Here is a 27,757-nt window from a genome sequence, read left to right on the forward strand (position 1 = left end):
TAAAATCATCTTCATAACTCCTGAACGTGAAATCAACGGAAATCATACTTCCAATCTACTCCACTTTATTTCATCTCTGAAAGTTAAAGCTAAACTCGGAAACTAGAAGATTTTCACGATTGTAATTTGACTCTCATTCAGACCGAGAAACAATAAAATTAATAGTGAAATAAAAATGCTACAGTAGTATCAGCTCGGAAATTAAATTGGTTCCCATTTAACTGAAAGAGAATAATTGAGTTCTCAGAAGTGGGTTCATTTCAATCGATTTCCCGGAACAATTGTCATCAATTAATTCAATCTAGTAATTTAATATTTTCCAATTCTAATTTATCACGTTAATAAGCACCTGCCAAGTTTATTTCAGACTGAATGATCGTCTAAAATGCTTCGATTAAACGCATTTACGAAAGCAAGTGGCCGAGCTCATGAATTAAATATGGGCCCCTAGAAAAATTATCAAAAATTTCGGTGATTGTGATGTTTTGATCGACAAATTACTGTCCCTCATCATTTTTTTTTCTGGTATCTATAAGCTATATCGAGAATTAGGATCTCAATGATTACTGGGTATCATTAGGCTGCGGATAATCACGGAGATGTTTTCGTTAACACCCTCATTCCTGATTCATGGGACGCGATACGAGGGGGGAAAAATACGATAGAAAATTAATATTTTTTGCTCACTGAAGCGATGGCAGTGGTCACACGGGTTATGCGCACCTGATATATCAAAGACTATATAAGTATACGATGCTATATAGTCCGATACTATATGTACTGCACGAAAAATCGAAATTCTCTAGAATAAATTAGCAACCAAGGAGAAATACTTCTCAAGATAATATATAATAATAAATAATATTTTTCTCCAGTCTGCGGTTGTATTACCACCAACTCCTTCAAAAATCATCGCACTACTTCTACCATTTTTTTCCATTTTTATTTATCCGAGTACAAAATACTCGGAAAAATTTTAAAAAATACTTCTTTTGATTACATCTGCAATTTCTCTACGGAAAACACCCGGAATAAAAAAAAAAGCAAAAATACGGAAAGACTCACCACTGCCATCTCGGCCTGAAGACAAGCATTTCTAACTGGGAAGAGCGCCAAATGCTTTCCGGTTGCCGACGGAAATCGTTACCGACTGCCTGAAATAAGACACCATAGAAAATTAATCATAAATGAATTACAATTTCTATGGATCAGCAAAGAACAATAAATTATTATTATTGTTGTTCAACAATTATCTATGGAAATAACAAAATTTCAGTAGAAAATAATAAAAATATATAATAAACGCCCCAAAATAGGATATTTTCGCTTGCAATTTAATTAGGAATTGGATATTTTCCTAGAACCACAAGTGTGGGAGGACTGAAGAAAGATATTCCTTGTTGGAATAATTTTCTAGAATATTTCATGTTGAAGAATGAGGTAAAACATATCAATTACGATGATTAATATAATCAGAGAGCTCCACTGCTGAAGCTTGTCCCCTGATGTCCCACTAAAATGGCGTTTTCACGCCAATTTCGACAAAAATAGTGGACTGATGACGCCTTACACTTTATTTCAACAAATATAGGATTATTTACCTCTATTATTGTATGAAGCCCAACGACTCGTAAATAGATTGACGCCAAACATCGAATTTATGAAAAAATGGAGGGAATCAATCGTGACGTCGCAAATCCATCGAGGCTAACTACAACGCATGCGTGCGCACAGCACAACGTAAGTCAAGAGAACAACTTGTCGAGGGCTCGGAATTCAGATGTTTCAGTCTCGATTTTAATCAATCAAAAAAACATAAAAAACTCGCTGAAAAATCACTTGACCGCTGTCAACATTTCACTTGTTGGATCAACATATTAATCGAGTGTCCTGTGATAATGACACTTTGAAATATTATTCACGTGATAGATTCGATATTTAAGAATTACATCATCCGTCTCGGTGAGTCTGTTGTCTCCACTTCGTGATTTGTAACATCAAGTGTTCTATTTTCATCCCACTTGACTATTTTCCTTCATTTCTCAATCATAATTTTTTTTTCTACACTTTTATTATTTTTATTTATCAGAACTTCATTGTTAATTGACTTTTTTGTTGAAAGTCTCTTTCCTATATACTTAACCTCAAATAATTATTTTCCCACAATTTTGAGGCTGCTAATCGGACCAAATAATGGCACATTATTTATTGTCCACTCTCTAGACTTCAAGTGACAGCAAATAATAATTACGGGAAATGGGAAATACGTTGACATCAGCAACAGTCCTAGCAGCGGACTCAATTGCTCAAGTACCTCAGTCCAGCCCTGGCAAATCTAATGCTCATATTCAGAAGACATTTGAGAGTACACCACCTCCGGAATGTCCAATGCATCAGCAGGGGACAGAGAAGTCCAAGGGATTCGTTAGTGAATGTCCAATAGATCAAATGGACCCTAACGAAATCAATCCCCTGAATATGGTAATTAAATAAATCTACTTTTAAGGTAATCGTACGGAAATACAAGAGAGATTTTGGGAATTTATCCTTCAAATGATAATAATTATCCTTCCGTAGTCCTAAACCAATGAATCACGCAGAGTTTTCAGGGGAAAATATAAAAAATGTATTCTCAACACAGTGTTATGGCACTGATTTATCTAAAATCACTCAAAAATGTCAAAAATCATTGCACTGAATTATTTAAAAGTGATTAGAGGGGGGATTAATAAATTGATGGCTTAATGATGATTACAGATGCCAGCAGCTAATCAAAATCCCGCCCCAGATCAACCCTTTAAACTTCCAACAGATCGTCAAGTGTCGTCAATTCCCAAAGCCACTGAAGAGGGTGGGTTTTGGGTTTATCCCTCCCAGCAGATGTTCTGGAATGCAATGTTGAGAAAAGGATGGCGATGGAGGGATGAAGACGTTAAGCCCAAAGACATGGAGGATATTATTAAGATTCATAATGCTAACAACGAGCAGGCCTGGCAAGAGGTTCTGAAGTGGGAGGCTCTCCATGCTAAGGAGTGTGGTGAACCAAAGCTGAAGAGTTTTGGAGGAAAAGCCAAGGATTTCTCACCTCGTGCAAGGATTCGTCATTGGATGGGGTGAGTTTTCACTTCATTGCAACGAAATAATGAGTATGAATTATTTGTAAAAGATTCAGTAGCTGAGTTGACGATAAATCTTTTACACGAGAATAATTAGATTATTAATTAATCTCGAATATCTGCGGACAAGAAAACCATATTTTCCTTCTGCGAGAAATCGCCAAATACCTGTCAAAGGGTGTGATAAAAAATTACTAATGAAAAGATTCTTTTTCCAGATTTGAATTACCGTTTGATCGTCACGACTGGATCGTCGACAGATGTGGAAAGGACGTGAGATACGTCATTGATTATTACGATGGTGGTGCTGTTGATGCTAAGTATAGATTTGCCCTGTTAGATGTTAGACCTGCAATGGATTCACTGGATAACATATGGGATAGGATGAAGGTCGCCTACTGGAGATGGAGATTCAGTGCTGAAGTCCGAGAAGAGGAGGAGAAAGCATCAACTTCTTAACCCTGTTTAAAAAAATCATCGGGTATTGCATGAAGTTTTTTTTAATAATGTCAAATAATGATCACGATATACGAAAGTTGAGTGAAAGATACTGGACAAAAATTTTTATATTTCTAAGGATAATGGAACATTCAGAGGCACCAGCTAATGAAACAACGCATTGCCTAGATTAATTACTTGATCCATTATTTATGAAGATAGAAAAACTTGTGTCAAAGATTATTCATTAAATTTTTGTACTCCAGAGCGAAAAAAATCATGCAAAACCCAAGATCGATCACGACTCTCGTTCATTTGCTGTTACTAGAGTTACCTCGGCTCTCGATACTGTAATTTATTCTGTTAACTAATGTACAATTGCCGTTGAAATATTCTAAAATGAGTGAGGAATGAAAAATTAAGAGGAGCAGGCGTTGACTTCATGAAGAAATGATTAAAATATGACGAAAATAATTGAATGAAGAAATAAGAGAAATAAAATTGGAAGCCATTGAAGTAGAAAATGTTCATCAACTTGACAGTTATTATTAGCCAATATTTATTGATAATAAACAATTTGAAATTCGTGAACAACTGATAATTAAATCTGTTACTTAACCATAAACAGTACTTCCCATTTCCTCTATAAACTTTATCCTTCGAGGTATTTATTTGTGGATTATTTCCTTTCACGTATTGGTACTCAAAATCTAAACAAAGCTTATGCGAAGCAAACTATGTATGCCATTCCATGATGACATGCCCATATATTCCCTCTTCTTCATTACTCAGTAGACATTCAATTCTTAACATGATCATAACATTCCATTCCAACTGTTATCTAAATCTAAAAAAAAATTTGTTGTACTAGTTATTCGTTGACGAATTATCTCCACTATTATGTGATATCAGAGTATTAGTATTTACACTCTATCTGAAGGATTTCAATTATTCAGGACTTCTGAAAAAATTATCTGTCCAATTCTTACCAATTCAAATTGGATGATGTGGTAAAAATCCACTGCAGCCGCTGTATCCACACAAACAGACAGTCTCACTCAAATTCCCCTTAACCCCATCCCCATAATTAAATGTAACCTCCTCGCCTTCTTCAATCTCTCTATTTGCAAATAAGCACAAACGTGGAACCAGTCCTTCCACCCTAACAGGCACGAGATTGGCACTTGGTTGACAGCTGTGATTGCAATATCTTCCAATGTTTCCAAAGACTTTTGGATCAATGCAAGTTATAATTTTCGTGTCGCCAAAGTGCTCAGACACTACAAGAATATAATTCATAATTTTTTTGATCCTATTCTCCTCGATTCTTCTCTTAGCTTCGTCAATGCCAATCACTTCGCCTGCATATTCACAAATAAATTGATTCATCGAGATCAATTTATTAGTTCTCAATCCAAAACCTTTTCCAGGGCTTTGGAATATTTCCAGACAGTCCAGTGGACCCCTCTGTACTAATCTATTATTGCATGTATTGGGGCAACCACATGCTGGATTACATTCTAAAATTAAATCTGTTTTTCTATCAGAATTTAACCGATCGTTGATGTAATTGACAGTTCCTCTAACACATGAGCAAGACTCCTCGCAATTATCTGTACATGAGCATCCAATAGTGAATTCAGATTCAAAATCATCTGCATTAACTCCAATCCCTGGGATATTCGTTGTAACGTACATTACAGAGGAAATTGGATGGTCGTAATTATCGGAATTTCCACTTTCATTTTCCGTAATTTTATGCTCCATTTTTTTATGAAGAATGTTCGTCCTCTTGAGGAATTAATTTGACAGACTGAGAAGTGAAGACTGAAGATACTTGGGCGACAGAGCAGCACAAGAATAATTGAACAGAAATTGATTTTCTTGTTGATAGAAAATAAATGATGAGGGCGCTGATTGTGTTGTATTTCTGATTTTTAAGGAGTTTTCTGGGGGATTTTTGGGGACAGTTTTGTTGAGTTGGTTGACTATCGATTTGCACTGACCTTCAGAAGTCCCTCGACCGATGACTTTAAAGATTGCAGGGTTGTTGTTGATGGCAGTGGTATGTACTTGTAGCCTACGTATATCACAGCACCCAGAAGGGATACTTTCAAGGATATTCGGAGGATTTTACTGGAGAGAGAACGTTCTGGGATTCTGCAATCGTGGGAAAATTGATAATTGAATGGACTGATATTTTGAAAATGTTTTTCACAGATGACTAATACCAACAGAAACAAGTAAGTAAATGCATAACTTAATGAGCAAGTAAATAAATGACTAGATGAATGAATACACAAGTAAGTAAATAACTAAATAAATGTCTCTGGACACATGTATTACAATATTCAAGAGAAATCGACTCACCTCATGATAGGAACGATATCAGAAGGTTTAATTTTTCCCCAATGCTCGACAATCCCCACCCTATGTCCAATTCCCACAATGCCAACAACTCTGGAAGGTATAGATCCATGGGGCGTTGGAATTGGTAAAGCAGCCAATTGTAATGAATGTGTGAGATACACGTCTCGTTCCTTCACAAATACTTCCCGTAGTGATGGATACTGAGTACCCATTTCTGTGAGTAACTCCTCGAGAAGATCCTTTCGTTTGCAACGTTCCACGTCTTCTTTGCTTATTGGATCTTTCGTTTGGAGAAGACTCCAGAAGAGTTTTATTGTTTGCCACCAGGAGAGAGAACTGAGGGCCCGTTGAATCGTGATATTTATGGGCCTATCCCCAAGGTGGACCAGACACCTCTGAACTTTCTTGGCCTACAAGAATATTACTGAATGAGCAAGAAGGTTTCATGTTATGTTAGTATTTTGCTATCATTTCGAAAAAAAATGGTAAATGAAAAAAAAAATAAAATTATTTATTACTGTTATCCGCGATTTATTACCCTTTAATTCATCAGTCAATGAATTACCTCAAGAAATGCACGACGAAATTCGCCACCAGGAGCCATTCCTAATTGCTTAGTCAAATGTGCAGACATATTTAATAATAAAACATATAGAAGTCCATTGAATAAACCATTTTTTCTTATCGTTGCTTGTATTTTAGCCGCTGTGAGATTTCCTGCTTCCTCAAGAATAGTTTTTTCGTCGAGTTGGAGAACATGAACGCGTGCCTCACAGAGTTCTACCATTACTATGTGAGGTTGAACTGCCTGAATTATCTAAAGAAAAAACATCATTATTTTTCGAATTATCAGTCGATGATTCCTAAATTAGATGTCCCTGCAAGGTCCGTGCGACAATTGTATTTAGATCATTGGGCTGAGCTGATTAGAAACTGTCGCCTTTACGGTATTTTTTTAATGCAATAAGAAATGGAAATTGCTATCTAGGATTATTACCAAGGACACATCGTTCTGACTTTCTTCACTGAAATGAGCAGTTCCAACCAGATAAACTTTGCCACCATCAGGAGTTGTAAGTAATGTCACAGTCTCTGGTAATCTGTCATCTATCGTTGGATCGTACTGTTTCACTGCAGGCGGCCCAATCACTGAGCTTTCACTCACATTGCTCTCATCAGGATCACTTTCGACTCCAGATGTAAAACTCTCTAGAATAAAATGAATAAAGTTTCATAGACGATTTCACACAAAGAAGAATTAACATCGTGATAACTATTGAAATAAACAAACCTTTGACTTTTGAAACTTTTTTTCTGTTTCTTACATATGCAGGCATTTTTAAAAGAAATTTTTGAATGACTTGAGGAAACTTGTTGTGTGATTTAATGCCACTGGGATGGTAATGGCTCTTTATTAAATTAAAAAGCTGGTATGGTTGCTCGGAAATCGTAGGAGTGACACGCCACTACGATATCTACCTGGGATATCAGATAGATAGCTTGAGTGAATCGTCAGACATTTATCTGTAGTTCACTTCCTCAATTTGTAACCCGATCGGTCGCCAACAAGTGTTTCTCATTTTCATTTTGTTTAAATTTCCAATCATTTCATTTTAATTGTCAATTGCATTCCCGCATATTTTACAAAACAATTCGGAAGTGTCCGTTCTGCCTCTTGTCTACTCTACTCATAATTTCGTTGATAAATAAAAGAACTACTCACGCGTGAAATCGTACCCCTCCATGCTGGAGTCCAGAGGAGAGTCCAATAATTTTTTACCCTGATGATCTGCATCCTTCCCACTGCACCGAATTTCGTTGTCATCACGAGGTCCAGTATGAGTTTCTGCTAACGACAGATGAAGTTGCTTCATCCCTTGACCCTCAATCAGACTCTTCTTATCATCCTGCTCCATTATCCAAACTCGTCAACAAAAATCTGAAGAAGGTAAACAAAATTTTCCATAAAAAACAAAGCACATTGTCCTCACCAGCGCAATGAATGTGAATGAGCATGGAGAATGAATAACTGTATTCACAATATGTCGATAACACTCACAGTCTTCCTAACCAAAACGTTCAACTGGGTGTCTCGTAAATAATAAACAATTGCCACAGGGTGATGGAGAGAACGAAGAATTAGAGGATAAAGATGAAGGAAAAATTATATGGTCCAATATGGGACATGAAAGTACACGAGCATTTCTGTACACGATGAAAGTCCATAACAACATCCCTATGTAGATGGCCAACAGGTGATTACTTTTCCTAAAATAACTTAATTTTATCGTTTGTACTAGATGTGTACCCGTTTGTAATTAATTTAAAACGATTCGTTAGTAACAGAGTAAATGTTAAATAAATAATGAAAAATTCAACATAAGTTTAGCCGACAGATTAGTAAAAATTTATATTTTTCAAATTATTGGTTAGTGGAAAATGTGGCACACAGAGGTCACTATGTACGTTTCTTATTTAAAAATAAATGAGGAAGTAGAAAAAACATTTTAAGATCAGTACAAACCGGTACAAGCCTAGTACCAACAACAGAATTAGTTCATTTTGCGAAAAGCAATCACTTGTCGGCTATCTAGTAAGGTATGATGCAGGGAGGTATTGTCAAGCTTTGATGTCGCCGACACCAAAAAAACAGGAGACAAGTACCTTCGGGAGCCGTGCGTGGCGCGGTACACCCCCCTTAATCACATAGGTTACCTATCTACATCCGCGTGATGCGCCAATTCACAATGGCCGCCCGACGTACTATGATGGCGACCTCTCGCCAGTTCAATCTTCAATACATACATAGAATCTTGATAACGCACGTCGCCGACTTGTCGTGGTGTCGGCTGACTGGCCACAGACTTTAATGTTTAGAAAGTTATTTTTGTTTCATCCACATAAAACAAAGATTAGATTATAATTATACCCAATTAATCTAATTAAATCATCAGAAAGAGATTGAGGTATTCCATGACCGCAACGTACCACAGCCGTGTTAAGTCCGTCCGTTAGAATTAGTGAAAAACTGTGTGTGATTCAAAACAGGCTCTGTAAAACCGGTAATGCCATATCTCAATTGAAGCTTTGTCTTGAGAGAAATTAGAAAAATAATGCCAAATATACTGAAAAAAGACAAGGTGCGTTCATCAAGTTAATATTCTCGTCGAAGAGGTGATGGAAAAATGTGCTTTTTCTCTCACTCCCCTCTCTTCTCTCACTCTCTCTCTCTCTTTTTTTATGCCTTCTATTGGTGGCTCTTTGATATGTATGGCCGTTAGTTTTTCATTTATGACAAGTTAGTGTTGTTAACAAATTAACGCTGTCGCTGTATTGATTTGTCCTTAACTCTCTAAACAAACAATAGATAATTCCACACTTAAAGTAATTTGACAAAAGTTGGTTGGGGAGAAGGTACAAAGGTTGGAGGGGGAATGAAAAGGAACAGAACCACGGTAGCTCAAGCATATGTATTTCTACCTATCCTCTAAACTATGTACATAGAAATACACACACACACACAGACACACGCGCATACAGACTGACACATAAATCTCGATCAACATCCAGCGGTTCTATCAAGAAGAGAAAATAAATTCACCAATTGATTCCAGAATTAATCAACAGTTGGAGTAAATTGACCACTTCAAATATCGGAATCGTCGGAATATTGAAAAATTACCGTCAACTCCAACTAATGATATAGTAACAATTCGTGTATTATCGTCCGAATAAATACAATGGTATTGTTGGATTCTTCATTGACATGATTCACATCATTTAATTGAAGATTTTATTTACTAGACTGCTTTTTCTTCATTTTTTCCATCTTTTTTCCACCCCATGTCAATTTATTGCACCTCAATTTTACGTTTCAGGAGTCAGGAAAGAACAAGGAAAAGGGAAAAAATGGAAAGGACTCTGAGTATGGAGAAGAGGTGAGGTTATGGAACTTGCACGAATTTTCATATAGACTCTAAAAATGATCTAAATGTAGTTGAAAGATTCGCATCTTCTTCAATCTTTCAATACCAAGTTGAAGCAGTTTTTTCACATTGAATTATTGTCATATTTATGAACGATAAATCATTTTGTTAATCACTGAGACATACACGAGCAGGTAGGATTTTTTCTCCATCTTGATTCGACAATTTACTGATGCATTCAATTATGTTATTAAGATTCATTAAATAATGCATGTTTCATATTAGCACTTTATCTATTAATCATTATACGATAAATATATCAGAACAATCATTGATGTAAGGTGCAGTTTTTTCTGATAAAGCAATAATTGGGAGACTCATCCAATATAACACTCTAGTCGATAAAATAAATACGAAAGGGTGACAAACGTCCCAGTCGTTACTTTATGCCTCTTCATAATTATTTATCTGAGTATGATTGCATAACCTCTGTAATTATGCATCTTGGAGATAATTAATTTTATATTGCTACAATAACTGCTGTTTTATCTGTGGAGGTGAACTGCTGGCTCGATTCAGAGAAATACAGCTAGAGCTCTCTGTAATGCTGATATATTAATTTAACCTTTTAATGCATTTAATACATTAAAATGGATCTCTTAATTAACACTTCGTCTTCTTCACTAATTAAGTAGCAAATTGGTTAATTCTTATAGGAAAGTTTTTCACTGATTTTAATAAAAATATCAGATTCCTCATGAAAATTTTTATATTATTATCATTAGCTTTTGAAATTAATTAAACAGATTTAATTATTATAGAACAATCGGTAGTGATTTTTCTGTGAAAAATTCCGTCTAAAAGTCTTAATTCCAAGACGATTCACTTTTGAGAGCAGGCAGAGAAGAATGGAACATTTCTGAGACGTCTATCGTTTAATAATTCATGAGTTCGATTGAGACAAAAGTTAAAAACAAGGAACACCATCCCACCCCACCATTTATAAACTGGTGAAAAAATCGGGGTATCTATTTTGAGAATTGTGTAAATAGAAAGCATGCCAATACTATATGCCAGTGCATACCGAGCGGCCCACGCGCATACATTTTCCTTCCCATTTATTTACTTTTTTTTCTAATTTACACAAATTTCACCGAAAAATTATTTCCGAAACGTAGTGTAGGAATTAGAGTGCAAGTTAGTGTTATACTAGGAGAGGATGCCAAATAGCATGCGTGATTTCCCATTGATCATGTCATCGACGTGATAAAATTTAGTCTTGTAAAATCGAGCGATTCTCCACCACTTATCCGTGTATCATTTTGACGTAACTACGCAATACATATCTCAGGGACGCTGAGTGATCAAGTGAATGCCATTGAGTGAGAGAGCAAAAGAGAGAACATATTCAACTTGAGTGCCGCGGCAAGTGCAGTTATATTCGATGCCCACTGAGTCTCGTGTTCGTGGTAACAAGTGGAATGGATCGGCGATCAATTTATCAGGGAGGACGTGTAGTTTAATATCTTTATTATCGCTAATGAGCGATTGGTGTTGCAAAAAATAGGAAACATTTGACATGCCCATTTGACAATAATTTTATCTCGCTTTAGTACTCTCGCAACCCTATTTATCAGTATTTCCTATTAATATTTTCTCGGCTGTTGGGTTGAGAAGGCTGCTAGAAAGGAAAAAAAAACATGACTAAATGAATAGAGTTTCATTACGACAATCCAACATATACAATGAGAATCATTTCGACTGTATGCCACCGGCAGATCACTCGCCAAAACGTGTCGCAAGTTATTCGATTCTTGATCATGAGCGTGATTGTCAGTTTTATTATCATCATCAGTGCCAGACAACGACCTTGGTGTGATACTATAGCAAGGAAAGGAATAAGGATCCATCAATTTTTATCGTTTGAGTGAAAAAATTGTGTGACTTTGTGGTGAAAGGAAGTCGAGTGTTTGTGTCCGTCTCAGTTTTCAAGTAACCCTATCTTATGGATAATTTGAAGAATGATTTGATTGTAAAAATTTGTGGGTGATGTTACATGATCGTTGAATTACACACTGGGAGGAAGAGCAAAATGCAGACATTCAGCAATCTTGCATTTGGAAATGTCTTCAAGAAAAAGGCAGGAACTTTCTTTAAAACTTGATTTTTTTTCTGTTATTGTTATTAATAGCGAATATCTACTCCAAGATGGAGAATTGAGTGATACGTTAAAATGACGTAAATGCCCTTAACAATGAGCACAGCTACATATACACTTGATTCAATATAAAATAATATTTTATATTAATCAATGACAAACCATACTGTTTTATTCTTTATTCTCGCCTGAAAGATACATCGATTGGTACTATTACCGAAACCACTTACGACAGATAAGATAAACCCAAATTGGTAATTTGTCGTAACTCTGAAATAATCACATCGATATAATGAAACTATTATACTTATATTGATACGCTTTTTCATTTATATTTCATTTGCAGCATATTTTCAATATTCGACGTAAGGTCTAGATAATCCCTTGTAAATCACCTCCTCTCTCAAACAATATCAATGTTACACGATTCTGCTCTAATGAAAATTTAAAAAGAATTATTTGTTACCATTGTAGAATAACAAAGCCGCAGGCGGTTTACCGGGTGGCAGTACGCCTCCACCCCCAACTCTCATCAATAAGATCAAATATCAACCTGGTGGACCTGTCATTAAAAAGGACAAGCGTCAAAGCAGCTCAAGGTTCAATATATCGAAGAATCGTGAATTACAGAAATTGGCTCCTTTAGCTGGTGAGTGTTTAAATTTCTTTTGATTTTTTTATCATTTCAATTATCTCATTAAAACCTCAATATCTGAGTAATTATGCTGCTGCCTGTGCTCGCCTTGATCAATTTATACAAATCAATCAAACTTTTATGTATTTCTTTACATCTGCCCTTTATCACCGATAGTTCAATTTTGCGACTCTTGGAATTCTTATACTTGAATAACTTCATTCTGAACACATACACATACATCTCTTAAGAATATTATCATTACACGCCTACGTCAGTGTCTATCGATTATTTCGCCGGCTTGCGCAGACGCATTTGGTTTCACATTTTACAAGCAGTGCTGTTTCTCTGGATGTTCCCTGGTATTTCTTGTCATCCGGCGTAAACAGTTTCTTCTAAAACGCGTTAATATTTTCCCATAAAACCCTTGCCGTTGAGAAACATATTAATTCTCCTTGTACTTCAAGACTGTTCTACCCCAGTGAATTGAATCCCCAGGTTGACTTACTTATCAAATCTGGCATTGGTGACAATTGCATAGAGCTCAATGGACTGATTTTTTTTTGATATAATAAATTATTTAATATTGAAGCGGTTGAACAAAAAATTATTAATAAATTACTGGCCCCCAAAGATTTTTGGAGTAAATATAAAATTAGTTTTTGGTTTAGTAGGATCGCTCGTGAGCTTTATTAATTGAATCATTGAGTTAATACGCCCATAGATATTAAAAGTTTATTTTCCTTTTACAACGCAGGTGCGATTGTGCGTTAACGTTGAAAGGTTAATAATGTTTAAATTAATTTATCGACGATTTAAATACCTGTGTGACCGAATTTGGCCCAGTACCCCATTCTGACTCATTCAATAATCGATTAAAGTCGGATTTATCAATTGACCTGTCGTTATGGTTCACGTCGGTGGTATGAGTCCCTCATTGGGCAGTGGTCTTCCGAAAAGTCCGAGTTTTCATCAGGGATTAGCATTTGCTGCTGTTCTCACTCAAGAAAATGACAAACAGTGTCAGCCGTTGTCCGCTCTTCATTATCAGCCACTACAACCCTTACTCTTTGGTAAATCACTTATAATTACCGGAGATGTGGTTTTATCTTGCATTTGGTGTTTTGAAATTTGTTTCCCTCTGTTTTTTCTTTATTTTTACGTTGTGAATCTCTCCATTACTTTATACTGAATAACATTAGATAAGTGGTCATTCTATTTTTAGTTCTTTATTTTAATTATCTGGATTGTTTGCATTGCAAATTGATGATTTACAGAGGCTCAGCAGCCTAGCGAAAGGGAAGAACTCTTCATACAAAAGCTCCGACAGTGTTGTATACTGTTTGACTTTGAGTCTGATCCACTGTCCGATTTAAAATGGAAGGAAGTCAAGCGTGGTGCTTTGTTGGAGATGGTAGAGTACGTTACAAAGAACAAGGGTGTTATCACCGAATCTATTTATCCCGAAGCAGTGAATATGGTTAGTCAATAGGTTTTTCAACACTTGATTTTTATCACGAGTTGGTTCAATTACAATTACTCATTTTTTTTCACTGTAACATTGTCATTAATATTGATCTTCACTGCACTGCAGTTTGCTGTGAATTTGTTTCGAACTCTACCACCATCTTCAAATCCAAACGGCGCAGAATTCGATCCCGAGGAGGATGAGCCCACCCTGGAAGCAGCTTGGCCTCACCTGCAACTCGTTTACGAGTTCTTCCTGCGTTTACTGGAGTCCCAAGACTTTCAGTCATCTATTGCCAAACGTTTCATCGATCACAAATTTGTTCTGCAATTGTTAGAGCTCTTTGATTCTGAGGATCCGCGAGAGAGAGATTTTTTGAAGACAACTTTACACAGAATTTATGGAAAATTTTTAGGTCTCAGGGCGTACATTAGAAAACAAATAAATAATGTGTTCTATCGATTTATTTATGAAACTGAGCATCATAATGGAATTGCTGAACTCTTGGAGATTCTCGGAAGGTAATTATAGGAAAATAATAGTGAAGAAAATGAGAATAATATTTTATGCATGTAATTTCTCTTTCCTTCCTACAGTATTATCAATGGATTTGCCCTGCCTCTAAAAGAGGAGCATAAAATATTTTTACTGAAAGTGCTATTGCCGCTTCACAAAGCTAAATCGCTGTCTGTATATCATCCTCAACTTGCATACTGCGTTGTTCAGTTTCTCGAAAAGGATCCAAATTTAACAGAACAAGTTATCAAGAATCTATTGAAATATTGGCCAAAAACACATTCACCAAAGGAGGTAATGTTTCTTAATGAACTCGAAGAGATACTCGATGTTATCGAACCAGCGGAGTTTCAAAAAGTAATGGATCCACTCTTCAGGCAATTGGCCAAATGTGTTTCCTCTCCTCATTTTCAGGTTTGTCCAACTGAGTGAAAATAATATTGACACAATAAATTTATATTTTCCAAGTTTATGTTCTTCAGGTTGCCGAGAGAACACTCTATTACTGGAACAATGAGTACATAATGTCCCTGATATCGGACAATTACTCCTTCATCCTCCCAATAATGTATCCTGCATTATACAAAAATTCACGCAATCATTGGAACAAAACGATTCATGGATTAATATATAATGCATTGAAACGTCTTATGGAGATGAATCAAAAAGTATTCGATGAGTGCACGCAACAGTACACTCAAGTAAACCATGTTATTCGTATTTTTTTTTACTTATCCATTTGTGGGTGTTTTCTTCTCTATTTTTATTGCATGGTTTATTTATTCAAGGATCAACAGAAAGAGAAACGAATGATGAAAAATCGTGATGATGCATGGAGCAGAGTTGAATCGCTCGCAATGAGACATCCCAATTATAGTGCACTGATCCAGGGCCCGCGGAACATTGTTAATCATCAACTAGACAGTCCACCATTGGATGACGATGCTGACATTGATGCCATTCCATTAACGTTGGAAAAAATTGAAGCAAAAGCCAATGAGGTATTTGATTTATTTATTTGTAAAGCAATCGATTTGCTGGTGATGGAATTCTTTTCATTTTTTTTATTGCAAATTATCCCTTATTGAGTTATTATCATTATTATTACCGTAATGATTATTCATCCTTTCAGGCCAAGAAGATGACAAATACAAATAAAGTGAAGCCTCTGCTGCGAAGAAAGAGTGAATTACCACAAGACTCCTACACAATGCGTGCATTATCAGATCATAAGCGTGCAGATGAATTTCTCGTGACCCCACCAGATCCGAACAACTGCTAGTCCCTGCCAAATTCACACTTGATCAATCCCCTTTTTTGTAACGAAAATCCCAGATCTAATCCTTGTATTGGTTTTTTATCGCAGACACAATTGTTGATACAATCACCTTAAAAAAATGTGAGAGAAAAACAATATCGTTGGTAGAGATACATCAAAAGACAACGTTCAAATAAACACATGCCCAATTTGTCAAGTCTAAGGACAAGGCTAAGGCACTGCAAGAGGTTACGAATTTCTTTTCTTTTTCGAATATGAAAATTATGAAAATTTGACACCTGCTGTCTTCGATGTATTGTTTCTATTTTTAAGAAAATGTACATCAATTATTGTGGATAATTTATGTTTCCCCCCTCCATAGTTGTAGGGGCGGGAGGGGGGAAATAAGGTTCACTAAAAATTATCTGAGATATCGTGAAAGCGAAAGATGAGAAAAAAAATTGTTACTCACGTGTGAGCTTTGAATGTCGAGTCCGAATTATTCTCATTATATCATTACATCCTGCCCGGACTTACGCTCCATTGAATACATCCTTATGAGCCGTTGACATAGAATTATCATAATAGAAAATACAACTATTACATGAAAGTTGTAAGTAATCATGATGACTTGCTTGAAAATTGAATGTCATTTGGCCACTAGATTTCATTTCATTTGGATTTGTCACGTCATCTTCATAGGCCAAACATTGCAGAGTGGAAATATATATATAGATATATATTGGAAATATATATGTATATATATATATATACAACTATGCTTGATAATGTAGAATGAGTTGATGAGAGCATATCTATTATTTCACAAACATAAAATATCGCAAAAATAAATTTGGAATGATTTTCTTTCTTTGTTAATTGCTTTACTCAGAAATTTATTGAAATTAATATTGTTGAGATAGAAGAAATAAAAACAGCATTTAATTATTGGCTTCCCACTGCAAAGGCAATTGTTGATACAATAGTGTATTGATATAAAACGTAGAGAAAAAAATCCATTTAATTTTACCGAAAAATTTCGGGACAGTTTGTTAAATTTACTGGTACTTTTTTTTCTCTTAAATTACGGAAAATAGGCGATTTTTATTGAACATTTCTCTTCGCGTTCTTCTTGCGGAGCACTTGAAACCATGTCAAGAATTTGGTGTACAAGCTGTGTTGAGACCCTCTGAGAATTTTACCCATCAGAGTGCAGGATTGCCTCTGTTGCTTCATCCTGGCGAGGAAAATCCTTATGATTCTCCGGTAGACGTGTTTCCCACCCTTGTCCATTTTTATCCCAAGTTGTTCATTAAAATAATAAAGGTTTAATTCTTTTCATCAAAATATGAAAACCACGAACAATTTCCTTACGTTGGGTATTGAGTACATAATTTTAAAATGCAAAAAAAAAAACAATTCTCAATTAACGTTCGGTTATATTTCGCAACTGATCGCAGTTGTTTTTAAATTCCGATCATCGGAGATTATCTCTCATTGCTACTCAAGCTTACACAGTCCCGGAATCTCCAAAAATTATGATTGTGTAGTCAAAAAGACGTTAAAAAGAAGTTGAATAATATCAAGAAGTGTTTTTGAATAATATTGAAGAATAAATAGAGAAGCAATTAAAAAAAATTAAATTAAAAAATGGGTTCAATAGTTAATTTATTTTTAATGATTAATTATAGGGAATTTGGACATGTTTGTCTGATTCACTATTACCTTTATCAGGATTATTTAATTATTAAAAATCAACTTGAATTTTTTAATCATTTTTTTTTAATTATGTAGTCATAATTTTTCACAATTATCAACCTGGAACTAGAATTGAGGCGATGTTAATCGAACTAAATAATTAAATAATGTTGTATTTATGATGACGCCGCCATCCGCCCGCGAAATAAATTTTTTAAATTTACGGCGCATCGGTGGTAACTTAGTGAAGCTTAATAGCGTCACATCGATGGCGTCATCAGCGAAACATTCTAATTCCGGCTCGCGTACCCGACGTAGGATGTACCGGCGTGAAAAAAAGGTAAATAAATAAGACAGAGCGATTTGTAGTGTCCCAGACAGAGATTTTCTCCCGACAATACGACAAAAAGCTAGGCATCCGTGGATCGTTTAATTCCGCTCCGGATGTTGCATTTGCTTCCGAGGTACTTCTCGCTCCTGAGATTTATTAATCATTTTCCCTGGTCTGAACTCTCTCTCTCTCTCTCCCATCTTCTTCTATCCTTCTGCACTACTGTATGCCGCATACCTGCGGCTGTCTCAGTTTATAATATCCATGTATTTAGTGTACTTATACATGTACAGAAGAGGAAACGATGGGAGATGGTTTTCTGGGAAATTTCAAGCCGAGAGTCCATTTGCATAATTCTCTTTCCTTTTCCTCCGTAAATGTTGATTCTACTGCTTCCTCTATCGCATATATTCTCATAAAATTCTGATAATTCTTTATGAGTAATAAATCAATTAAATCTGATGAATTCAACAGATTTTTTTTCAATGGGCATTATTAGTGACTATAAACGACCATTGAAATATATATTGTGTATCATATATTGAAGGTTGAGTGCGGTGGTGCAAGTTGCTGTATTCCGGATTTCCCGTTGCCGTGACTCGAAGGGAAAACGTTGAGTTTGTATTCGGCCCTGGCTCTGTCTTACTCTGGACTGCACGCTAACTCGTACTTTGGTGAGTAACATCAGCCACATTTCCCAGTTTCCGCAGGCAATTCCCATTGGCCACCTCATCACCAGAGCTTCCGGGCTTCTTTACCTTACACGTTTGTTCTATTCCTCATCAAGATTTTTTTTGGCGATGAGGTGGAGCGGCAATTTTATATGGAAAATGACTGTTCCACATGGAATTTTAATGATCAATAGGCCTCTATGCTTTTAATTATTTATAACCTATAAAAATACGTTTTGATTGGGAAAATTCATTGGGCATGAATGGATCTAATGATTCTCGATATATTCTCATCAATTAAAAGGGATTCTGATTTGAATGAATGCGTTGGTGAATTGTGGGTTAATGGCTAGGGTAAACGGGGTGGTATCGGGAGGAAGGGGGGGGGGGAGGATGAGGTTTAACGGCAATCGATGCCGTGTCTCCCTCACTACCAAACTCGAGATTACCACGTAATTGAATGAACTCTGCACGATCGTCTATTAGCCATACCCCATGTATAACGTACGTGTCTATCGTAACAGTGGCGAGTGGTATGTATGCTGCGGAGGCCGGTTGGCTTTAGTCTTTCCCTTGATACCTATCAACCACCCTCTCTCACCTCAAGTAAATAATAGACTTCATGAGTTCATGTGGGATAGAATTGCGAACGATTCTGATAGTTGAATTCCTGGCTTTATAAAAAATAGAAGGGAGACGCGTGTGAAATGCAACTTTTACGCAAATGATTGACTTCTTTTCAATTATATTTCCAACTCTATTTTTGTTATGTTAGCCAAACGCCCATTTGTAATTTAGCTCTCCGGTCGGTACTGGTATGGCGCTGAATTTTCACAATTTTTATCGGTTTTTTAAGTTTTAAAGCCGAGTTATCACTGCCATTCATCAACATCTGTGGTATCATATGAAGAGTGGCTATCAACAAAAAGAGAAAAGCATCTTGTTGAAAAAGCACCGCGGATATTGTTCAAAGAGGATAGCTTCGAAATCTCGGATCGAAAGTTTGTTGGAAGTTTGTCCGCTTGTCTCTTTTGTTGTTCTCCACAAGTACGAGTAGTTATACGAGATTTCACATTGCGGTGGTGGCGCACCGTCTGGCCCTAACGATTATTACAGTCCGACCTTTTGCCCATCCGGGTTGACCTTCGTAACATCGCTTCCATATATCATCACACAGATATAAGGTAAATCGGTACGATAGGATATTGAAAAAAAGCCAATTGCCATTTGAAATTGACGGTGACGGCACTGGGCGTACATTCAATACGTGAAATTTTATTATACATATATAATCGCATCTGTCACTAATTTATTTTAGATAACATTGCCCTTGGATTACGATAATCACATTACTTTTGGTGCTTTGCTTCGTTTTTTCAAAGTATTTCTTAATTGAACATCAAGAGAGTGTCGCCTGTGCTCCCCCTCACTCATTACTTTTTGCCAATTAAAAAAATCCTTGAACGGGTGTTCCTCCAGGTGTTTGAGTGCTTCACCGCAAATTTTTTTATGCTCTTTAAGTATTGCTTCTCTGTCCTCAGGGGTTTGCTAAATAAAAGAAGGATAGAAGAGGGGTATATTTGTTTGGTTTATTATCAAATTATGTATAATAAGGAGTAAATATTAACTTCTGCTTTCACACGATTCATGAGTGCCTCCATTTCCTCTCTTTCCGTCTCTCCAGAAGCGGGTGAACCGTATGCAGCTGGAATCTCCGAGTCTTGGATAGCAGTAGAGTAGTTTACTCGTTTATCATGCCTCTCCGGAAATAGAAAAATCAGTGTTTCCTCGAATATTTTATTTTTCTGTCGCAAAGTTTCATCAACTCTCTTCTTTTTCAGTTTTGTCTCTTTACGTAATTTAAGTACTGGCGCTTGTTTTCTGTCAATATCATCGGCCCTTAGTCCTTTCTTCTGGAGAATGATCTGTTGCATTCGTTTGAGCTCCATCAACTTCCAGCGATTTTTCGCTTCTTCAATAAATTGTCCGGGTTTACGTTTCTGAGTGAACGAAATACAAAAACCAATGAAGATAGAAAGAGAAAGAAAAAAGTGATTTCTCTAACGAAAGTAGTCTTTTGAAGAAGTACAAGAGGGCACTTTTACCAGTTGCGTCAAGCCGATTTTCTCAGCCATTTCAGCTATTTCCGCTTGATCCTTTTCTTCTCTCTCTGCTGTTCTCTTCAGAATCTCTTTTTTTTCTTCTCCTTTCTGCCCTTGCTCTTCTGTACTTTCGTAATTTTTTTCATTCCAAGAACTTTGCCACTCATGGAATTCTCGTATCTAATTGAGGGAGGGGGGTTGTTATTCTCAAGTAAAAGATTTCAAGCACAAATTATGTTTGTGAATTTTTCCTTAATTTCTTAAAGCATGTATAAGAAAAACAATACTGTACCCTATCGACTTCTCGATCGACAAATGATCTCATCCATTTAATCTGAGTCTCTTCAAAGAGTAATAGACTCGCTGGAGCAAGGAAGACTCTCATGGCCCCGTTGTAGTCGCAAAATACCACGCACTGAGGATTTAGGTAAAGTTCATGAGTGTAGATCCCGGTTATCATTCTCCCGGAGAGGTTTTGAGTGAAACACGCCTCGTGGCTCTTGACTATTAGATCCCAGATTTCTATAGTTCCATCAGCGCGTCCCAAAAGTACAACCGTAGGGCGAGATGTACCCCACGAGCACGCGGTGTACCTCACGCTTGATCGTTTAATGAAGACAGGCTCCGAAAAATCTTCCCTCCAGACGGCAAAGGTTTTTCCTCCAACAGTCATAATCACATCATTTAGATATTTGGATCTAACCGAATGTGTAACAGGCCCATCGTGAATCATGGTGTTTCGCCAAATCCAGCTGACGGATTCACGATTCATTGTCAAGCTGTTAGCAAACTCGAAACCGTCCCATGTTATTGTGCCTACATCACCTTCTAAAGTACCGATGAAAATCATTTTTACCATTTCGTGATTTCTCTTAGTCGTTATGTATTTATAGTATTTTCTTATTGCAATGTCAGTGCTCTTGGAGAATGGCTCGATTTGCATCTTTTCCTCTCTCGGTACGTAGATGCTCATGGTTGTAATGGTAACACGACGTTCCTCCTCGGGATGCTTCACCATAAGCATGTATATCGGTGTTAAGACATCGTCGAGAGCTTTTAATGGTGATATTGATTGTTTCAATTTCTCAGCAGTATAATTCGGGCTTGTTTTCTTTTTTTTTATTTGTTCAGTGATATCGATATTCTCTTGTATTCTATAAACAGCGTAAATAAAAAGTTTTAAATGAAGAATGGTGGCAAAGGGGTGCGAAGGTTCGTAAAGAAATCAATTGGGAATAGGAGCAAATGGGTTTGCCGACCTCAGATCCCAGAAGGCCACTGTACCATCCTCACTGGACGTTACGAATTGCCATCCAATTTCTTTGCTAGCACTGTCTGCATCTTCTAGCTGTACAAATCTACCGTTTTGACCGATTCTAGTGTATGTAGGCAGCCAAATAATTTGAGTTATAGGGGCTTTTTGACTCGACTGAATTGACGACATTGCAGTCGGATGAATTTTCGTGTAACCTATTGGTTCTTTCATCCACTCCATTAAATTTTTTAACACCACTTTAGATTTTGTCTGGGTAGGTGTAACGGCTGTGATTGTTTCAACGTTTTCAATTTCTCCACTTATTTGCCATATTGCCATCTGAAATGGTGGTAAGTGCTCGTCATTATAATTATTACTATCCTTCATTCGAGGATGTTAGGAACTGGTGAGGGCAATGTACCTGGCCATTACCACAGCCACCAATAACTATAGTACCATCGAGTGGTCTTATAGAGATAGTCGTTACTTCTGGAAAGCACTGGAGAACCAATTTTGGTTTAAGGCAGTCATTGAACGACCAGATTAATATGCAATTATCTCCTAGGCAAGTTGTTGAACTCTGAAATTAGTTAGTGATTCTTTGAGAGCTTGAAAAAAAAAATTGAAAAATTATTGCAACAGCAATAATTACATGACTAGTTGGTAGATATTTTCCTGTGAGATTTTCACTTTTGGAATGGTCTTTATAAGCAGTCACAGCGATTCCGGTCCACAATGGATGCCAACAAAGATCATTGATGACTTTGTCTTTAGTTATTTCAATGTTGTGATAATTTTGGTATTCCTCGTAAACAACAGGCACTGGTATCTGAATATCTCGATCATTTTTAACCAATTTTCTGCACTCATCTGTGTAAATGTCCCATGCGGTATTCATCAGTACCTTTAAAATAACCCAAATTATTCTGACGACCCCAGTGACTTGTTATTGGAGGAGTTTGATACTTTGTCACATATGTCGTGTGTACGTGTACGCAGAAGTTTCTGTAACGCTCTGGTTTCATCTTCAATATAAGCCACAGTATTGATCGGTTTATAGTCGTAAGTGCTGTATTGAAACCAAGAATTTAGAGGTTTTTGAGATGACGTTTGAGTATTGTTATCATAAATATAAGGATTGGTATCATCGCCTCGGGACACAAGTCTCCTGGTTATAACGTTGTTGAAAGACTGTCTGAGAGTTACGAGCTCCACATAACTGTCTCTCTGATCATCCGCATTACGATCCACCAGTGTAATGGGGGCTTTGAAAAACTCCCCCTTCACAACGATCTGGAGAAGAGCCACTTTATACTACATATGTATGCCCTGTTCTCATTGGTCGACTACCATTTATTTGCCATCAACAATTTATTGGTCATATGGTGTGATAATAATTAGCTCTATGTTTTATGCATACTTCACTCTCGAAAAGGGGTCTGGTGTTCACTATTGTTGACTCATCGATGTTTTTATGGCTACCCAAGTCGTACCAGTGCCCAGGCTCCCTGATAACGGCATTTTTTACGAAACTTTCTTGATCATTTCGAGATGCTTCAATTTTATTAACGACAGTGTCGCAACTAGCTTTCGTTAAGCAGATGTAAAATTCTGGATTATTTGCTCTATTTGGTGCTAGACCAATGAGAATTGTATCGTTGGGGTATTGAAATATTTCATCTCTGATTCGAAGAAAGTCACTGTTCTCAGGGTGGAGATCAAGATTATCTTCTATTATTTCTTTTTTCACGAATATCCATGGATATTCAGTTGTGACATTTTCACCAATTTCGCAACCGATTATTTTCTGGGTCAATTCTGACAAGTTGATTCTAACCATTCCATCAATTTCCTATTGGCAATATATTTTAGTAGTTAAACATTATTTAAATTGCCACCATTTTTTTACCGTGGAATAGACGGGATTAGTCCACGTTTCATCCTGGCTCCACCTGTCATTGCCAAATTCATCAAGGTACCCGTAATTATCTGGTAATGAAAATTAAGGCGATTTCTGTGCAGTGGAAATATAATTTGGGGAATGATTATTTACCTTCATGTTCAAATTCTCCATTCTCATATCTGTCAATATAATTCTCCATAGGAGAGCTATAGATCCACAGAAACGGGTGAGAAACAAAAGTAATGATCTATAGTCAGTTGTTTGTACGCGTAGAACTATATACAGTTGGAACTTTTGAAAGTAAAAAAATCGAGTGACATGGAGTAGATTCAGTGAAGTGTAGAGGCTATCAAAAACAAAACAGAAGTGGTGAGGCTTTGACAAGGGTTTTTGGCCAGAACAAACGTATAATCCAACAACCAAACGCAGTTCGGGCTACTTGATTTGACGTGTGGATTCAAGTGCCTCTTGTTGCACGCGTCCTGTCAAACTAACTGCAATTAAGTCTCTCAGGTTTGTCGCGTTTTTTCATTCTCTTCAATAGTCATTCTCGCAGAATAACCAGCTACAGCAAAATATTTCAACTACAGAGCTGCGATAATATGCACCAGAATTTGGTGAGACACAGAAATTTTCGAAAAAATTTCCAACATATTTTTGGGGGTGGATTTTCTCTGACGTAGATAAATGGAATGACAATTGTCGGTGAAAACGTGAAAAAGAGACTTAGTTCCGAGGGCGGGGTTAACGTGACACAGCCAGAAACAAAATAAATCCTGCTTCGACGGTAAATAACACACAGTTAGAGCGGTGAATGGGATCGAGAGGGAAGCATACGGTGAATAAACCACTTCAAGAGTAGGAAAGACGAGATCTAGGGCTGTAAAAACCACATATAACATGGCTTGCCCATTCACCGCTCCCTCTCTTTTGCCTCCTAGTTTGCATGCCATCTCAATGCATTCTATTTCTCCTCCCTCACATCCTCCGTTTTTTTTTTTTTTTTTACATTTCTCCACTGTCTATTGTGACTCATGGTACATCAAACAAATTGTTTTTGTTCCAATGCGTGAGTGATTTTTTTCCCCCAATTTTTCGTATTTTTTCTATTTTTACCCTTTTGCCGTTTTTACACCATATCGACCAGTTGTCGTTTATCTGTGTCAGCATGTCAATCATCCGGTACGTTTCTGTACAATTCGTTTATTAAAAGAGCGGCCAATTCGATCGACATGCACATTGGCAAAATTGACGGATTTTTATTGACGTGTACAATCTCTATGTACAAGTATTTAGGGTTTATCTCTTGTCACACACTGAGGTATATTCACAGAAAATTACGGAATAACTTGCGTAAAGGCATATATTTTATATATTTTTCAAACAATAACTTTTTAGTATATTTCGTTGTGTGGGCTGAATGTCAAAATTATGTTTTTTTTCTTTTCCGGGTAATTTTTATTGAACTTTTCCCTGTGTGCGCTCTTATAGCAATAATTTGAGACGAATGATGGACAGGAGACGATAATGTCATCAGTTAAGGAAAAAAGGGGGAATAAAAATATGTACGTGTTGGAAGGGCAGATTGGAAGCAGGCGCGGACGTGGCCGATTACTTATTAGCGTCCAGTGGGTGTGTATGGGATCAAGTTAACGAGGGTACGATGTGGTGACGGCGGGGGCGTTACGGATATAGTGAGAGAGTAGGACGGAGGGGAGGCAAGAGCGGCTGTGATTAGAGGGTTGCTCACAGATGGATGAACGGACGCTTGGTTAATTTTCAATTATCCGTGCTGGGTTCTGCTTTATACTGAGGGAAAGGGAAAGGGAAAGGGAATGGGAATTCGTCGTTCATCCCCAGCGGCAATAGAAACGCGAATGGATTACCACATACGATACTGCAGATCGGCCGCAAACCCCCTCACCTCATCTATACCCTTCGTGCAATTCAGTTTCGGAAATACGAACGCATACACTGTACACATTACCTGTATGATGCCCCAGGCCAACTGATCAGCGTTATTCTGATCGAGTACTAATACACTCACGCATATTTGCGGCTAATTAAATTATCCGAATATTGCCGTCATTCCTAAGATCGTCATCAGGGTATCCATTGATAGATATGAAATATACAATATTCAATGTTTCAATTATTTATTTTTATCCTTGGGTGAAAATCTTTTGAGCACATTACAATTCTATTTTGTGAGATAGTTGAACAACAGTGATGGAATAGAATATCCTCAAAGAAATACCAAAAAGGTGAATTTAATTATCATCCCCCGTGCATGCAATGGGTGAATCAGCATGGATGGCGGAGTATAAGATGGAGGATGCAATTAGTTTTTTGCCTGATGGTGATAGGGTTGGCGGTGGTTTGTCTGGCATTTCAAAGTAAAATTCTTGTGAGAATTGAATGTCAGTCAGCCGCAACGTTCATTAGTTTTTCCGACGGTCTCGGTTGTTCTATATTGTCTATCATTTTCTTTTCCCTCTTCATGTCCAATTTTCAAGTGTTTAATTCACACACATTTCACGGATAGCTTTCATCTGCACACCGGTTTCCATCACTTATATCACTGTGTCTCATAAAGTGAACGTAGAGTTTCCCCTAGTACATGGTAATAGATGGAAAATCCTTTCAGAGGGACATTTACATTGACATCTATTGTGGTTTTTCATGGCCATGGGTTATGACTAATAAAAAAAAACTTGTTGAGATTTTTAGATTTTGCCAAGAATACACTTTTATTTCCCCTTGTGGGTATTCTTTTGCTGGTTTATAACATAAAAATAATTGGATAAAATTTTTACTTTGTATTTACAAACTTGTTACTTATTCGACTCGATTCTTCCTAGAAAAATGCTATGATTTTTTTATTATCCAAAACACTATACCGAAATGGAAATAAAATGAAACGGTATAAATTAATTTAACGATAGATGCGACGGGCCTCTTCACTAATATATCATATATAATAACTTTAGAGAGGAGAGTTGATTGGTGATCAAGAGGTTGCAGCCAGCTCGTTAATTTTCAAATATTATCCCGGCATTGTGTTGGAGATAATTTAAAAACGTTTTCTTTCCTCATATACGTCAGTGCGAGGGCTTCCCAAGCCATTTAATCTCATGAAAATGAGGAACGATTATCGTTTGAAATTTGACAGTGATGGGGTGGATTGAGATTGATGGGGAAATTTCATCTTGTTTTCACAGAATGAAGTAGAAATCACAAGTTGAATAATTTTATTGATAAGTCAGTGCGCTTGACTCTATTCTATAGCTTCATGAAAGACACACCGAGCGAAGCATGCAAATACCAGGAATTCGAGTCATTCTACTTTGTCCAACAAATGATAAAGGATGCATTCTAGCGTTATTGGTAACTTTACAAAACAGTGAACGAAGAAACATACCGAACAGCCAGTAGACAATATCTAAACGGGAAAAAAGGTCCGCTGGGTAAATACGAGGCATACTATCCGCGCAATGTCGGTGCATTTCATGGACGTGGCTGCGATAGACAGGTTCGTGTGTACTGTGTATGCAATATCATGTTCATTGTACCCCTCGGTAAAATGTCATGAATTCTTCTCTTAAGATGGTTCTATATCAATGCTCTCCTTGCCCCGGTGTTCATTGACGCAGCTGTTTTTTTTTCTCTCATTTTTTTTCGCCCTCCTTAATCCGCAAATTGTCAATATTCAAAAGTTGAATTTCTATCATACTTTATATATGATGGGGGAAGAAAAAAGTAAAATATATGTTCTACATATTCCTCACAAAATTCACGAATCGACAAATTGACTGGAAAAATTCCGAGTCCAGACTAGGAATTCAAGGGGGATTCTTCGTTTACTAAATTAGGCATTTCCTAGGCAATTGTTAATTTAAAATTTCTTTTAAAG

The 27,757-nt window shown here is 36.8% G+C and overlaps 6 protein-coding genes across 17 annotated transcripts in view; 3 read left to right on the forward strand and 3 right to left on the reverse strand.

The window, feature by feature from the left end:
• The window catches only part of LOC135170233 (uncharacterized protein), a 96,496-nt gene extending 88,198 nt beyond the window's left edge, over window positions 1-8,298 (reverse strand). For 3 of the 5 annotated variants that reach the window (XM_064135862.1, XM_064135863.1, XM_064135865.1), the window contains exons 1-7: window positions 7,984-8,298; window positions 7,648-7,863; window positions 6,922-7,133; window positions 6,490-6,741; window positions 5,925-6,334; window positions 5,561-5,714; window positions 1,066-1,154 (exon numbers count right to left, since the gene is read on the reverse strand). In XM_064135862.1, coding sequence (XP_063991932.1) covers window positions 1,066-1,154; window positions 5,561-5,714; window positions 5,925-6,334; window positions 6,490-6,741; window positions 6,922-7,133; window positions 7,648-7,840 — 1,310 coding nt within the window. In that variant the 5' untranslated portion in view covers window positions 7,841-7,863; window positions 7,984-8,298. Of the gene's footprint in view, window positions 1-1,065; window positions 1,155-5,252; window positions 5,391-5,560; window positions 5,715-5,924; window positions 6,335-6,489; window positions 6,742-6,921; window positions 7,134-7,215; window positions 7,364-7,647; window positions 7,864-7,983 lie in introns of those variants that run through there. The other 2 variants (XM_064135866.1, XM_064135867.1) reach the window with 2 other exon arrangements.
• LOC135170237 (holocytochrome c-type synthase) lies at window positions 1,735-4,148 on the forward strand. Its single transcript, XM_064135883.1, has 4 exons — window positions 1,735-1,962; window positions 2,224-2,481; window positions 2,758-3,113; window positions 3,335-4,148. The coding sequence occupies exons 2-4, from the start codon at window positions 2,257-2,259 to the stop codon at window positions 3,573-3,575; spliced, it is 822 nt and encodes a 273-aa protein (XP_063991953.1). The 5' UTR covers window positions 1,735-1,962; window positions 2,224-2,256; the 3' UTR covers window positions 3,576-4,148.
• On the reverse strand, window positions 4,090-5,321 carry LOC135170239 (probable histone-lysine N-methyltransferase set-23). Its single transcript, XM_064135884.1, has 2 exons — window positions 4,544-5,321; window positions 4,090-4,401 (listed from the first exon to the last, which is right to left on the reverse strand). The coding sequence occupies exon 1, from the start codon at window positions 5,319-5,321 to the stop codon at window positions 4,548-4,550; it is 774 nt and encodes a 257-aa protein (XP_063991954.1). The 3' UTR covers window positions 4,090-4,401; window positions 4,544-4,547.
• A 425-nt stretch (window positions 8,299-8,723) lies between the features above and the next one.
• On the forward strand, window positions 8,724-16,136 carry LOC135170229 (serine/threonine-protein phosphatase 2A 56 kDa regulatory subunit gamma isoform-like). 6 transcript variants are annotated; one of them, XM_064135849.1, is made up of 10 exons: window positions 8,724-9,064; window positions 9,539-9,667; window positions 9,803-9,862; window positions 12,483-12,657; window positions 13,920-14,122; window positions 14,237-14,631; window positions 14,707-15,040; window positions 15,109-15,327; window positions 15,415-15,627; window positions 15,759-16,136. In XM_064135849.1, the coding sequence occupies exons 2-10, from the start codon at window positions 9,665-9,667 to the stop codon at window positions 15,906-15,908; spliced, it is 1,752 nt and encodes a 583-aa protein (XP_063991919.1). In that variant the 5' UTR covers window positions 8,724-9,064; window positions 9,539-9,664; the 3' UTR covers window positions 15,909-16,136. The 6 variants fall into 6 exon arrangements, with proteins under 6 accessions (XP_063991919.1, XP_063991916.1, XP_063991920.1 ...); XM_064135850.1 differs by lacking the exon at window positions 8,724-9,064 and adding an exon at window positions 9,220-9,379; XM_064135846.1 differs by lacking the exon at window positions 9,539-9,667.
• Window positions 16,137-16,918: 782 nt separating this feature from the next.
• The window catches only part of LOC135170243 (uncharacterized), a 96,232-nt gene continuing 85,393 nt past the window's right edge, over window positions 16,919-27,757 (forward strand). Inside the window, exons 1-2 of one of the 2 annotated variants that reach the window (XM_064135892.1) lie at window positions 16,919-18,046; window positions 18,461-18,587. The gene's annotated coding sequence lies outside the window, so the exon portion shown is untranslated. Of the gene's footprint in view, window positions 18,047-18,460; window positions 18,588-24,006; window positions 24,358-27,757 lie in introns of those variants that run through there. The other variant, XM_064135893.1, reaches the window with a different exon arrangement.
• On the reverse strand, window positions 19,644-24,183 carry LOC135170225 (dynein axonemal intermediate chain 3-like). Of its 2 annotated transcripts, XM_064135830.1 has the most exons (11): window positions 23,995-24,183; window positions 23,851-23,930; window positions 23,362-23,793; window positions 22,908-23,234; window positions 22,594-22,845; window positions 22,363-22,521; window positions 21,946-22,280; window positions 20,979-21,840; window positions 20,690-20,866; window positions 20,213-20,584; window positions 19,644-20,132 (listed from the first exon to the last, which is right to left on the reverse strand). In XM_064135830.1, exons 1-11 carry the CDS (start codon window positions 24,041-24,043, stop codon window positions 19,929-19,931), a joined length of 3,249 nt encoding a protein of 1,082 aa, XP_063991900.1. In that variant the 5' UTR covers window positions 24,044-24,183; the 3' UTR covers window positions 19,644-19,928. The 2 variants fall into 2 exon arrangements, with proteins under 2 accessions (XP_063991900.1, XP_063991901.1); XM_064135831.1 differs by lacking the exon at window positions 23,995-24,183 and having other exon boundaries at window positions 23,362-23,641; window positions 23,779-23,917.

The sequence above is a fragment of the Diachasmimorpha longicaudata genome, chromosome 16 (genome assembly GCF_034640455.1).
Source record: "Diachasmimorpha longicaudata isolate KC_UGA_2023 chromosome 16, iyDiaLong2, whole genome shotgun sequence".
NCBI lineage: Eukaryota > Metazoa > Arthropoda > Insecta > Hymenoptera > Braconidae > Diachasmimorpha > Diachasmimorpha longicaudata.